The sequence below is a fragment of the Equus przewalskii genome, chromosome 2, assembly GCF_037783145.1.
Source record: "Equus przewalskii isolate Varuska chromosome 2, EquPr2, whole genome shotgun sequence".
Classification (NCBI taxonomy): domain Eukaryota; kingdom Metazoa; phylum Chordata; class Mammalia; order Perissodactyla; family Equidae; genus Equus; species Equus przewalskii.
In genome coordinates this window covers 6,922,835-6,938,424 of record NC_091832.1, presented here as the reverse complement: position 1 = coordinate 6,938,424, position 15,590 = coordinate 6,922,835, and the positions used below count along the sequence as shown (strand labels likewise).

Genomic DNA, 15,590 nt, shown 5'->3' with positions numbered 1-15,590 from the left:
TCCCTGGTAACTTTAGTGTTTATTCATTTTATTTTATTGAGTTCATAATAGTTTACATCACTGTGAAATTTCAGTTGTATGTTGTTTCTTGTCCGTCACCATATAACTGCTCCCCTTCACCCCCTGTGCCCACCTCCCACCCCTGTCCCCTGGTAACCATCAAACTGTTTTCTTTGTCCATGTGTTTATCTTCCACATAAAAATGAAGTCATAAGGTGTTTATCTTTCTCAACCTGGCTTATTTTGCTTAACATAATACCCTCTAGGTCCATCTGTGTTGTTGCAAATGGGATGATTTTGTCTTTTTTTTATGACTTAGTAGTAGTCTACTGTATGTATATGCCACACCTTCTTTATCCAATCATCAGTCATTGGGCACTTGGGTTGCTTCCATGTCTCAGCTATTGTGAATAGTGCTGCAGTGAACATAGGGGTGGGTACACAGGTCACTTTGGATTGTTCATTTCGAGTTGTTTGGATAGATATCCAGTAGTGGGATAGCTGGGTCATATGCTATTTCTATTTTTAGTTTTTTGAGGAATTTCCATACTTTTTTCCGTAGTGGCCACACCCATTTGCATTCCCACCAGCAGTGTACAAGGGTTCTCTTTTCTCCGCAACCTCTCCAACATTTGTTATTTTTAGTCTTAGTGACTATAGCCATTTTAACAGGGTTGGCATGATATCTTAGTGTAGTTTTGATTTGCATTTCCTTGATGATTAGTGATGTTGACCATCTTTTCATGTGCTTATTGCCCACCTGTATGTCTTCTTTGAAAAAATGTCTGTTCATATCCTCTGTCCATTTTTTGATTGGGCTGTTTGCTTTTTTGGTAGTTCAGTTGTGTGAGTTCTTTATATATTTTGGAGATTAACCCCTTGTCGGATATATGATTTGCAAATATTTTCTTCTAATTGATGGCTGTCTTTTGATTTTGTTTTTTTTTTAAGATTTTATTTTTGTTTTTCTCCCAAAGCCCCCGGGTACATAGTTATGTATTTTTATTTATTTATTTATTTATTTATTTATTTATTTATTTATTTATCTTTTTGAGGAAGATTAGCCCTGAGCTAACTGCTGCCAGTCCTCCTCTTCTTTTTTTTGTTTTTGCTGAGGAAGCCTGGCCCTGAGCTAATAACATCTGTACCCATCTTCCTCTACTTTATATGTGGGACACCTACCACAGCATGGCTTGCCAAGTGGTGCCGTGTCCGCACCCAGGATCTGAACTGGTGAAGCCTGGGCCACCAAGAAGCAGAACATGTGAACTAAACAGCTGCGCAACCGGGCCAGCCCCCTAGTTGTGTATTTTCAGTTGTGAGTCCTTCTAGTTGTGGCATGTGGGATGCTGCCTCAGCATGGCTCGATGAGTGGTGCCATGTCTGCGCCCAGGATTCGAACTGGCAAAACCCTGGGCTGCCGAAATGGAGCATGCAAACTTAGCCACTCAGCCACGGGGCCAGCCCCTGTCTTTTGATTTTGATCCTAGATTCTTTTGACTCGCAGAAACTCTTTAGTTTGATGAAGTCCCACTTGTTTATTTTTTTCTTTTGTTTCCCTTGTCTGAGAGTACATGGTATTCAAAAAGATCCTAAGTTTGAAATCAAAGAGTATACTATCTATATTTTCTTCCAGAAGTTTTGTGGTTTCAAGACTTGTCTTCAAGTCTTTGATCCATTTTGAGTTTATTTTTGTGTATGGCATGAGATGATGGTCTACTTACATTCTTTTGCAAGTAGTTGTCCGGATTTCCCAACACCATTTATTGAAGAGATTATCTTTTCTCCGTTGTATGTTCTTGGCACCTTTGTTGAAGATTAGCTGTCTGTAGATGTGCCATTTTATTTCTTGGCTTTCAGTTCTGTTCCATTGATCTGTGTGCCTGTTTTTGTACCAGTACCATGCTGTTTTGATTACCATAGCTTTGGTAGTACATTTTGAAGTCAGGGATTGTGATGCCTCCAGCTTTGTTCCTTTTTCTCAGGATTACTTTAGCAATTTGGGGTCTTTGATTGCCCCATATGGATTTTAGGATTCTTTGTTCTATTTCCGTGAAGATGTCATTGGGATTCTGATTGGGATTGCATTGAATCTGTAGATTGCTTTGGGTAGTATGGACATTTTAACTATGTTTGTTTTTCCGATCCATGTACATGGAATCTCTTTCCATTTCTTTATGTCATCAGCTATTTCTTTCAATGATGTCTTGTAGTTTTCATTGTATAAGTCCTTCACCTCCTTGGTTAAATTTATTCCTAGATGTTTTATTCTTTTTGTTGTGATTGTAAATGGAATTGTATTCTTGAGTTCTCTTTCTGTAAGTTCGTCATTAGAGTACAGAAATGCAACAGATTTTTGCAAGTTTCTTTTGTACCCTGCCACTTTACTGTAGTTGTTGATTATTTTTAATAGTTTTCTGATGGATTCCTAAGGGTTTTCTAAATATGAGATCATGTCATTTGCACACAGCAAGAGTTTCACTTCTTTATTTCCTATTTGGATTCTTTTTATCCCTTTCTCTTGCCTATTTGCTCTGGCCAAAACCTCCAGTACTATGTTGAATAAGAGTAGTGAGAGTGGGCACCCTTGTCTTGTTCCTGTTCTCAGAGGGATGGTGTTTAGTTTTTCTCCACTGAGTGTGATGTTGGCTGTGGGTTTTTCATACGTGGCTTTTATTTTGTTGAGGTAATTTCCTTCTATCCCCATTTTCTTCAGAGTTTTTATCAAAAATGGCTGTTATATCTTGTCAAATGCTTTCTCTGCATCTATTGAGATGATCATGTGGTTTTTATTCCTCATTTTGTTAATGTGGTGTATCACATTGATTGATTTGTGGATGTTGAACCATCCCTTTGTGCCTGGTATAAATCCCACTTGGTCTTTGTTTATGATCTTTTTCATGTATTGCTGTTTTTGGGTTGCCAATATTTTGTTGAGGATTTTTGCATGTATCTCAATCAGAGATATTGGCCTGTAGTTTTCCTTTCTTATGTTGTCCTTGTCAGGCTTTGGTCTCAGAGTACTGTTGGCCTCGTAGAATGTGTTAGGAAGTGTTCCATCTTCCCTAATTTTTTGGAATAGCTTGAGAAGGATAGGTATTAAATCTTCTCTGAACGTGTGGTAAAATTCTCCAGGGAAGTCATCTGGTCCTGGGCTTTTATTTTTTGGGATGTTTTTGATTACTGTTTCAATCTCTTTACTTGTGATCGGTCTATTCAGATTATCTAGTTCTTCCTGATTCAGCTTTGGGAGGTTGTAAGAGTCTAAGAATTTATCCATGTCTTCTAGATTGTCTATTTGTCAACATATGGCTTTTCATAGTATTCTCTTATAATCCTTTGTATTTCTGTGATATCTGTTGTAATTTCACCTGTTTCATTTGTAATTTTATTTATCCAAGCTTTCTCTTTTTTTTTCTTTGTAAGTCTGGCTTGCAGTTTGTCAATTTTGTTTATCTTCTCAAAGAACTAGCTCTTTGTTTCATTGATCCTTTCTACTCCCTTTTTTGTTTCACTTGCATTTATTTCTGCTCTGATTTTTTTCATTTCTCTCCTTCTGCTGACTTTGTGTTTTGTTTGTTCTTCTTTTTCTTATTCAGTTAGGTGTAGTTGGGATTGCTTATTTGGGATTTTTCTTGTGTGTTAAAGTGAGCCTGTATTGTGATGGATTTACCTCTTAATACTGCTTTTGCTACATCCTATATGAGTTGGTATGGTATGTTTTCATTTTCATTTGTCTCCAGATATTTTTTGATTTCTCCTTTAATTTCTTCAATGATCCATTGGTTGTTCAATAGCATGTTGTTTAGTCTCCATATCTTTGTCCCTGTCTCAGCTTTTTTCTTATAATTAATTTCTAGTTTCCTAGCATTGTGGTTGGAAAAGATGCTTGTTATTATTTCAATCTTCTTAAATTTATTGAGACTGCCTTGTTTCCCAGCTTATGGTCTATCCTTGAGAATGTTCCATGCGCACTTGAAAAGAATGTGTATTCTGCTGTTTTTGGATGGAGTGTTGTACATATATTAAGTCCAACTGGTCTAGCTTTTCATTTAATTGCACTGTTTCCTTGTTGACTTTCTGTCTGGATGATCTAACCATTGATGTGAGGGTAGTATTGAGGTCCCCTACTATTATTGTGTTATTGTTAATATCTCCTTTTAGGTTTGTTAATAGTTGCTTTATGTACTTTGGTGCTGCTGTGTTGGGTCCATAGATATTTATAAGTGTTATGTCTTCTTGGTGGAGTGTCCCTTTGATCATTATATACTGCCCCTGTTTGTCTCTCTTTACCTGTCTTATCTTGAGTTCTACTTTGTCTGCTATAAGTATTGCAACACCTGTTTCTTTTGTTTGCCATCAGCTTGGAGTATCATCTTCTGTTCCTTCACTCAGAGCCTGTGTTTGCCATTGGAGCTGAGATGTGTTTCCTGGAGGCAGCATATTGTTGGGTCTTGTTCTTTAATCCATCTCGCCACTCTGTGTCTTTTTATTGGAAAATTCAAGCTATTTACATTTAGGCTGTTGATTGATATATGAGGGCTTAATGCTGCCATTTTATCACTTGTTTTCCAGTTCTCCTACATTTCCTTTATTTATCATCTTGTGCATTTCGGTCTACCAGTTGAGTTATGTAGCTTTTTATGTTGAGTTTCTTAGTTTTCTCCTTATTTATTATTTGTGTCTCTGCTCTGCTTTTTTGTTTGGTGGTTACCATGAGGTTTATATGCAAAATCTCATAGATAAGATAGTCCGTTTTCTGTTGGCCTCTTCTTTCCTTAGACTAAACCGATTCAGTCCCCTTCCTCTTCCCCTCCTATGTTGTTTTTGTCACATCTTATTCCATCTTCTGTTGTGAGTTTGTGGTTAAAATGACAAGATTATCTTTATTTTTGGTGTTTTCTTTCCCATTATCTTTAATGTTATTCTTGAGTATTTACTAACCTGTTCTGATGTATAGCCACAATTTTCTGGTTTTGTCTACCTATTTATCTCCTTACTCTGGGCTTTGTAACCCCTTTCTCCCTTTATTCTTTTCAAGTACGATGGTCTTGAGAATTTCTTGTAGGGGAGGTCCTGTGGCTAGGAAATCCCTTAGCTTTTGTTTATCTGGGAAAGTTTTTGTTTATCCATCACATCTGAAGGATATTATTGCTGGATAGAGTATTCTTGGCTGAAAATTTTTGTCCTTCAAAGATCTGAATATGTCATTCCTGTCTCTCCTAGCCTGTAAGGTTTCTGCAGAGAAATCCACTAAAAGCCTGATAGGCGTTCCTTTGTAGGTCATTTTCTTCTGTCTTGCTGCCCTTAGTATTTTTTCTTTGTCATTCACTTTTCCAGTTTCACTACTATATCCCTTGCCATATTTTTACATTGACATATTTAGGAGATCTGCTAGCCTCTTTCATGTGGATTTCCTTCTCCTTCCCCAAGTTTGGGAAGTTCTCTGCTATTATTTCTTTTAATAAGCTTTCTGCTCCATTCTCCTTCTCCTTTCTTCTTGAATACCTATAATTCTTATGTTGCATTTCCTAATTGAGTTGGCTATTTCTCAGACTTTATTCGTTTCTTTTTAGTCTTAGTTTTCCTTCTCTATCTGGAGCATTTCAATATGTCTGTCCTCAATTATGCTGATTCGCTCCTTGATGATATCCACTTGAGCACTCAGGGAATCCGTATTTTTTTTATCTCATCCATTGTGTCTTTCATCTCCAGTATGTCTGATTCATTCTTATTTATAGTTTCGATCTCTTTTTTGAAATACCTCCTGAACTTGTTGAATTGTTTCTCTACATTTTCTTTTAACTCATTGAGTTTCTTGATGATAGCTCTTTTGAATTCTCTGTCATTTAGATTATATATTTCTGTGTCTTCAGGATTGATTTATGGGTACTTACCATTTTCCTTCTGGCCTGGAGATTTAATATAATTTTTGATACTGCTAGAGGGTGTGGCTCTATTTTTGCGCATTGTGGTGTCATTTGGTTGCAGTTACCACCTATTGCTACTGGGTGGGGTTCAAGAGCTGTGTGTATTCTGAGCTCTCTGCATTCTGCCAGGATCCCAGGTGCTGGAGCTGGCACTGGGCAGGTTGGGGGAGGGGCACTTTCTTCTCTGTGCTCTCAGGGTTTTCTCGTTCTGCCCTCACTATCTGCTCTCCTGGGGTGTTGGCTTGATGAGGTCAGCCCTGCAACAACTAGTCACCTCGGTAGGGGCTTTCCCTGTAGGCTGCGAGGGACCTTGGGGATCTTTGATGTTGCTGAGAAGGGGCACACTCTCCTCCCTTCCTTCCTTCTTGGAGGCTGCACACAATCCCCGGATCGCAGTCTTTGGGGAGGGAGCAACACTTTCTCTTACTCCATTCCACCTCCGAGGAGGGGGCCTCCAGCCTCTCCACCTTCTGACGTAGGTTGTGTGGGTCTCTCACACGTCTTTTGTGTTGTGTGGATGTTTTCTGTTGCAATATGAATGTCTTTTTGGTTGTACTGTGGAGAGGAGAGATCACCGGGAGAGCTCACTCTGCCATGATACTGACGTCACTCCTTTAGTCATGTTTTTGACAAGATAATTTTTCTTGCTGACTTTAATCTGCTTTGGAATGAAAAGGAGGTATTTATCCCATAATTTAGCAACAAAGCCTAAGATTTTTAAGGCCCCTGTCGATTTATTTATACAACATATGTTGAATTGTCTGCTGAAGAATTGTGCTCTCATTACCACCCTCTCTGTCTCTGGCTTACCAGGACTTAGAGTCTGTTGATTCCAACACCTTTCTATGTCTCCCCTCCTGTTGCTTTTCTCTTTACCTATCTTAAGCGTCCATGGTGTCATCATTCAGCTTACTTTTTTACATAATTCTAGTTCCTTTGTCTCTTTCGCCCTCTCTTGTGGTGTCCTGTCAAAATGTAGACCCTGGTTAAACCTTCCTCATTCTTTAAAAAAGTGTTCTTTTAATTTATATACAGTAAAATTTACCTTTTTTAAAGTACATTTCTAAGAGTTTTGACAAGTGTATAGAATTATCTTACTACTACTGTCACAATCAAGATACAGAACAGTTCCATCACTCCAAAAAATTTGTTGGTGCGCCCCTACTGTCTGGTAACTGTTGATCCTCTGTCTTTATAGTTTTAGCTTTTTCAGACTGTCATATAATTGGAGTTATACAGTATGTAGCCTTTTTGATCTTGCTTCTTTTACTTATAATGCATTTGCAATTCATCTATGGTGATATATGTATGTTGGGGAGGAAATAAAATCTTTTTCCTCTGCTCATCTTAGGTTCTTCACCTGGGGCCCTGTAAATTAGATTGGCCAAAGAGTGATTAACAAGAGGCATGTTTTGGGATGGCATATTCTGGTACCCTTTAGTATCAATAGTTCGTTCATTTTTATTGCTGAAGTGTTCAGTTCTTTGTATGAACCACAGTTTATTCATTCACCTGGTGATGGATATTTGGGTTGTTTCTAGTTTTGGGTGACTATGAATAAAGCTGCTATACACATTCATATATGAAATTTTGTATGAACATTAGTTTTCATTTCTCTTGGGTAAATATCTAGGAGTAGGATAGTTGAGCCATAATTGATGTGTAACATTATAAGGAACTGTGAAACTGTTTCCAAAATGCCTGCAGTATTTTGCATTCATCAGTAAAGTACAAGAACACCTTTTTTTTCTTTTTGCCTACATTTGTTTTCTTCTTTTTTTTTTTTTTTTGTTTGTTTTTGAGGAAGATTAGCCCTGAGCCAACTACTGCCAGTCCTCCTCATTTTGCTGAGGAAGACTGGCCCTGAGCTAGCATCCCTACCCATCTTCCTCTACTTTATATGTGGGGTGCCTACCACAGCTTAGTTTTTTTCCAAGTGGTGCCATGTCCGCACCCAGGATCCAAACCAGCGAACCCCAGGCTGCTGAGAAGCAGAACGTGCGAACTTAACTGCTGCACCACTGGGCTGTCCCCCTTCTTTTTTGTTTTTATTTTTTGCCATTCCAATAGGACTTTAGTGGTTTTAATTTTTGTGATTTTAATTTGTATGTTTTTTATGATGAATGATATTGAATATCTTTTCATGTACTTATTTGCCTTCTTTGTATCTTCTTTAGTGAATGTTCACATTTTTGTTCAGATTTTAGTGAATGTTCAGAATGTTCAGATTGTTGCCTATTTAAACAATTTGATTGTTGTTTTATTATTGAATTTTGAGGGTTTTTCGTATATTCTGAATACTAGTCCTTTGGTAGATTTGTATCATTTGTAAATATTATCTCCTAGTCTGGGGTTTATCTTTTTATTCTCTTAACAGTGTCTTTCAGAGAACAAAACTTTCTAATTTTGTTAAAGTCCAATTTATTAATTTTTTAATGAGGCTTGTTTTTTGTATCACCTACGAACTTATTGACTAAACTCACATCACAGATGTGTTCTCCCATGTTTTCTTCTAAAAAGTTTATAGTTTTATATTTAGGTCTGTGATTCATTGTTAGTTAATTTTTGTCTATGATTGTCAAGTATTGTTTGAAGTTTTTTCTTTTCCATTTGTACATCCATATGTTCCACTATGATTGTCAAAAAGACTATCCCCTCTTCGTTTATTTGCCTTTGCACCTGTATCAAAAGTCTCTTGAGAGGCAGGCCCAGTTGCATAGTCGTTAAGTTTGCACACTCTGCTTCAGCAGCCCCAAGTTCACAGGTTCGGATCCTGGGCACAGACCTACACACTGCTCATCAAGCAGTGCTGTGGTAGCGTCTCACATACAAAGTAGAGGAAAGTTGGCATGGATGTTAGTTCGGTGACAAACTTCCTCAAGCAAAAAAAGGAAGATTGGCTGGGGCCAGCCTGGGTGTGTAGCAGTTAAGTTCGTGCACTCCGCTTTGGCGGCCTGGGGTTTGCCACTTCAGATCCCAGGTGCGGACCTACACACTGCTTATCAAGCCATGCTGTGGCAGGTGTCCCACAAATAAACTAGAGGAAGATGAGCAAGGATGTTAGCTCAGGGCCAATCTTCCTCACCCCTTGCCCCCCCAGAAAAGTCACTTGACCATACCTGTGTGATCTAATTCTTCCTTCGTTATTATATTCAAGCCTGAATATGAGTGAAGACAAAAGGAGTAGCGTACTCACTTGCCTTACTTAGATTCATGACCAATACCATTAAGGAAGCTCTCAGACCTACCTGGCAATCTTTCCTGTTCCATAATACATTCTTGTCTCCTAGATGACTATTTGTACATTATCTCTTCTCAAATTTCTGATACCTCCTCTCCTTTCCTTTCAGCTGATAACCTAACCCCAATTTCCCTGAGTAAATAAAACAATCATAAGACAATTTTCACAAAGTTCCATGCAACCACTTACCAGTATCTATATATTTTCTTTTCTTAGCATCTAGGACACCATTCTTTCTTGGTTCTTCTACCGCCTTCTGACTTGCCACCTTCGCTTTCACATTATATTCCACATCTCGGTAAATGGCAGTTCCAGTCTTCTAGTGGCTTACGCCATAAAATTCAGCATCATCTTTGGCTCTTATCTTTTTTCCACATTCTACATCCAGTCCAGTGGCAAACATTGTCAGTTTTCCCTTCAGAATATATCTAGAATCTGACCACTTCTCACCACCTTTTGAACTGTTTACATCTTGGTCCAATTTATCACTGTCTCTTGCCTGGATTATTTTTATTATGTTTATTTGATCTCCTTCCTTCTATCCTTGCTCCCTTACTATCTGTTCTTTACCAGGAAGTCAGAGAGACCTGTTAAAATAGGTCAAAAGCCTTTTCAGATTAAAAGCAGAGATCCTTATGGTGGCCTGCAGGACCCTACAAAGCCTAGCTGCGTGCTCTCACTTTGACCTCTGCTCCAACCACTCTCACTCACTTTGCCTCAGCCACACTGGATGTGGTGTGTGTGTGTGTGTATGTGTTTTACCCTCCTAAATTTGTTGAGTGCCTGGGATGCTCCAGGCATTTGAGATGTAACAAGAATAAAACACTCTTGGAGCTTACCTCAGAGGGAGGAGTTAACAAATAAATACAGAAAATGTTAAGTGGTGATAAAACAGGGTAAGCATTCACATATTTGCTTAATATTGGATATAAGGGGTATATGAAACTGTTTGGTCTACTTATAAGAGGTTACAGTCTAATTGGAGAGCTAGAATACACATAGTGGGACTTTCATTACACATTTGCTTATTATTTAAGCAAATAAGATCTTTAAACTTTGACATTCTTTCCATTTGTGCTAGTTTTATTACTATAAATCATATCCTTCCATTGATGAATTCTTTATTCCACTTCAATCTGCTTTTGCCCAGGACTTCAGAAATTACCAGTATACATTGCCAGTAGTTCAAGGTTTGGTGGTTGATATGGAAGTTCGGAAAACCAGCATCAAAATTCCCAGCAACAGATACAATGAGGTAAGATTTACCATGAAGGCTTATTTTTCATAATTGAATACATGAATGAAGATGAAAAATACATGATTACATATAAATCTTATTTTTAATTAATTGACAGTGAAATCAGTTCATAATAGTGTATGACTTAGATCAATGATGGGGAATTTCATAATAGGCAAGACGTTAAATTAGTGATTTATTTAGTCATTGGTTGTGCTTTTTGACCTTTTGATGCTATGATAATCAGTGATAGATTTGCATTTCGGTTAAGGTATAAACTTAACTTTATAACATTAGTGCTAGAATCTTTTCATTTTTCCCTCTTACTGTAAGTATATATTGTTTTTGACTGTTCTTAATGTTTAAGCACAGCTCACTGTAAGTCTCAAAATGGCTCTCATGTAAGGTTGCAAAAGTAAATGATTGCATCTTGAATTAAGATGTATTTTGTAACTAAAATGAAATTGTGTATACTATGCACATATTAACAGAATTATGTAAATAATACTCTTTGCTTGTTTGCCATGTGAAGTCTTTCTTGAATTTAAAAATTTTCTTAAATCAGTTCTAAAATGTCTCATAATAATCATTGTGGTTTAAAAGAGAAATTTTATTTTAAAACTTAGTTTGATATAAGAATTGTTAAAATATGTTGTTTTATTAGGCAGGGTAGTAACTTCTTAATTACTTCTTCCACTATCTCTTGATATAAAATAATTTTCTCCTTCCCTGTCTTCCTTCTTTCTTTTTTGCCTTCTTCCTTCAGCCATGTATTCACTTACTCATTCATTCTGTAAACATTTTGTACTTGGTATGCACTTAGAATCACATAAATGTCTCGCTGGACTTAAAAACTCAGGGCTCAGTGTTGTTATGAGAATGACCTATGTGAAGAAAGCCTTTACTCATTGCTTTCCATGCAGTGTCTTTTTTCAGGACAGTGGAAAATAGTAGCTAGAATATATGCTTAATTTTTTCTGGGATACAGTTAGCAGGTCTTAGTTGTTAGATAGTCTTACCTTGGAATATCAAACAGTAATAGGCTAGACTAGGTAGAGTCAAATCTTTAAAGTGAACTATTTTTACATAATTTGTGCCCTACAAATACAAAGATGAATAAGAACATTATGTTTGCCTTCTGGGAGCTTACAAGTAAGATAATCAGATGTCATCCCCAAGCAGGTAATATACATTGCTATCCTCAGTGTTTGCAAGATGGTGCTTTGTGTTTGGAGGTTGGATCTGTTTATGCTGTTACATCTATGAAAGCTGTGAGGCCTCCATAATTATTTCATTACTGACAGAGGACATTCATGACAACAGCTGTCATTCATATTATCTTTCTTTATCTGAATTTTGCCTCCTAGGTTTATGGTTATGCTAGTTCAGAAATCTTTGTTTAAAAACAATAACTATATTTCTTGTCATTTATTACATTTCATTTTCAATAAAGTTTACCAATTAATATCACTTATTTTTCTTAATCTGATTTAGCAGACTGACTTCTCTTCTAATTCAATTTTTATTTCAACTCAACTCAATTTCGTCTCTCACAGTCTTGGACAGTTGAATTGTGTCTAATAGTTGAAAAAGTAATTTCTTATACATTATTTCATTTAATCACCATAGTATTTTATCTTTCCTCTCATTCATTTTTCTCTGTTTATAGCCCATAGTCTGTCTTTTCATTTTCTAAACTATGTTCTCTTTTGCTCTATACCCTTTGCACAAGCTATTTCCTTATTGATGTGCACTTCCTCTGTTCTTCACCTGCCCAACCCTCACTCATTTTTCAAGTGTCAGCTTAAGTGAGAATTTTCTCAGATAAGATTTCCTTTAACTCCCAACTGGGGTAACTCTCCCTGATACAAACATCCCTAGAATTCTACATATCTTATCTGTGACACTCATTACATTTGTAATTCCTCGTTCAGTTTCTATTTTCTCTACTAGACTTTTATTTCTGTGAGAGACTATGTCTGTCTTGTTTACTTAATAACTAGTATAGAGTAATTGCACAAGAAATATCTATTGAATGAAGACATGAAACAGAACTAATATAGATAAAACAATATGAAAATAAGTGCTGAAATTTATTGCAAGTTTACTAAAGGTTCAGAGAAGGAAGAGCTCTGATAAACAGAACAGTAAGAAATGTTTCACTTTTCAACAGCCAGAGCAGCATGTTCCATGGAGGAGATGTTTGTAAATGTTTGTGTAAATATAAATGTCCTGTAAATGTAAGTGAAGATTCAACTATATGCTGTGAATAAGAAAACCACTTGAAATATGACACAAATAGTTTAAATGTAAAAGAAAGGAAATAGATATACCATAGTAATACTAATCAAAAGAAAGCTTGAGGGGCTGGCCTGGTGGCATAGTGGTTAAGTTTGTGCACTCCACTTTGGTGACCCAGGGTTCGCAGGTTCGGGTCCTGGGCGTGGACCTACGTACTGCTCATGAAGCCATGCTGTAGTGGCATTCCACATACAAAATAGAAGAAGATTGGCACAGATTTTAGCTCAGGCACAATCTTCTTCAAGCAAAAAGAGGAAGATTGACAACAGATGTTAGCTCAGAGACAATCTTCCTCACCAAATAAATAAATTAAAAGAAAGCTTAAGTGGATAGGGTAATATCAAAGTGTATTTCAGAATAAACAGTATTACCAGCAATAAAGAGGCACATTTCATAATTATAAGGGGATCAGTTCATCAAAAGGATATAACAAACATTTATGCATCTAATAACAGAGCTTCAAAATGCATGAAGGAAGAACTGATAGAACTACAAGGATGAATAGACAAATCCACAAGTACATTTGGAGATTTCAATAACGCTTCTTCAATAATTGATAGAAGAAGTAGACAGAAAGTCATCAAGGATGTAGAAAACTTGAACAACACTGTCAACTAATTAGACTTTATTGATTTTTATAGACCACTCTACCCAACAGCAGAATGCACATTCTTTTCCATTGCACAGGGAACATTTGCAAGATAGACCATATTCTGTGGTATAAAAGAAGTCTTAATAAATTTAAAATGATTCAAATCATACTGAATAAGGTCTGACCACAAGAGGATTAAATTAGAAATCAGTACCAGAAAGATCTCTAGAAAATTCCCAAATATTTGGAAACAAAATACACACTTTTCAATAACCCATGGGTCAAAGAAGAAACCTAAAGGAATATAAGAAAATATTTTGAGCTGATTGAAAGTGAAAACATGGCATATCACAACTTATAGGATTCAGCTAAAGCACTGATTAGAGAGAAATTGATAGGATTAAACATTTATATTTAAGGGAAAAAGACATCTCAAATCAATGACTTATTCTTTTACCTTAGGAAATTAGAAAATGAAAAGCAAATGAAACACAAGTAAACAGAAGAAAGGAAATAATAAAGATGAGACCAGCAATTCATGAAATAGAAGACAGAAAAACAATTAAGAAAAGTTAGACCAAAAGCTAGTTCTTGAGAGCAAGAAAATTGAGAAACTTCTAGTCAGAGTGTTTAGATAGATAGTGAAAACACAATTACCATTATGAGATATGAGAGAGAGGGATATCATTACAGGTCCTATAGACAGGAAAAAGGACACTAAGGGTATATTATGGACATGTTTGTGCCAGTACATGTCCAAAATGGACAAATTCCTTGAATATCAAGCTCTCCAGTATATCCCAAGAAGAAATAGATAACCTGAATAGCCCTGTATCTGTTGAAATAATTGAATTTATTGTTATAAACCTTCCCACAAAGAAAAGTCCAGGTCCAGATGGTTTCCCTGGTGACTTTTACCAAATAACAAAGGAAAAAATAACACCAGTTTGTACAAACACTCTCAGAGAAGAGATGAGAGAGGAATCTCATTCCATAAGGCCAGCATTACGCCATAACAAGATCAGGAAAAAAAATTTACAAGAAATGAAAACTAGAGCCAGCCCTGATGGCCTAGTGCTTAAAGATCAGCACTCTTACTGTTCAGCAGCCCGAGTTCAGTTCCTGGTCACGGAACCACACCACTTGTCTGTCGGTAGCCGTGCTGTGGCAGCAGCTCACATAGAAGACTTAGAAGGACTTAAAATATACAGGTACGCACTGGGGCTCTGGGGAGGAAAAAAAGAAGAAAAAAAGAAATGAAAACTACAGACTAATATCGCTCGCTCATGAAGATAGTTGCCTCAATACATAACAAATTTTTAGTAAATCCAGTCCAACGGCACACAAAATGATAAGGTACATCATGACTAAGTGGGGTTTATTCCAAGAATGCTAAGTTGGTTTAACATTCAAAAGTCAGTCTGTAACTCACCATATCAGCAGGATAAAAAAGGAAAACCAGATGATGCAGCAAAAGCATTTGATGAAATCCTACTTCCATTCAAGATGTGTGTGTGTGTGTGTGTGTGTATCTTGGCAGTCTGAGAATAGAAGAGAACTTCCACAACCTAGTGAAGAGCATCTACAAAAAACTTAGAATTGTTATATCTAATGGTGACAGATTGAATGCCTCCTCTTTAGGATTAGCAACAAGGAGAGGATGTCTACTCTTATTTCTATTCAAAATTTCAGTGAAGCTTCTAGCCAATGTAATAAAGCATGAAAACAAAATAAGATGAATACAAATTGGAAGAAAGAAGATTGTCTTCATTCACGGATAATATAATTGTTTATGTAAGAAATTCTAAGGAATTTACAAAATAGCTGCTAGATTTAATAAGTGAATTTAGCAAAGTTTCAAGGTCATTGTGTAACAATCAGTTGTATTTCTGTATACTGAAATAGACGTTCAGAAATTGGAATTTAAAAACAACATAATAGCATGAAAAATATGACATACTTAGGGGTAAATTTAACAGATCATCTGCTATACCTGTACAATGAAAGCTACAAAACATTGCTAAGAGACATTAAAGAAGACCCAAATAAATGAAGGGAAATGCTATGTTTATGGATCGGAAGACTCAATATTGTTAGGATGTCAGTACTTCCCAAATTGATCCATAGCTTCAACACAATCACAATCAAAATGCCCGCAGACTTTTTTGGTAGAAATTGAGATGCTGATTCTAAAATTTATGTGGAGATGCGAAGAACCTAGAATAGCCAAAACAACTTTGAAAAAGAACATAATTGAAAGATTTACACTACCTGATGTTAAGGCTTATT

At 36.5% G+C, this 15,590-nt stretch overlaps 1 protein-coding gene across 10 annotated transcripts in view; it reads left to right on the top strand.

Moving 5' to 3' along the window:
* The window catches only part of ZFYVE9 (zinc finger FYVE-type containing 9), a 192,745-nt gene that overhangs the window by 152,384 nt on the left and 24,771 nt on the right, over positions 1–15,590 (top strand). For all 10 annotated transcript variants that reach the window (XM_070609634.1, XM_070609641.1, XM_070609633.1 and 7 more), the window contains one exon: positions 10,322–10,426. In XM_070609634.1, coding sequence (XP_070465735.1) covers positions 10,322–10,426 — 105 coding nt within the window. The remainder of the gene's footprint in view (positions 1–10,321; positions 10,427–15,590) is intronic.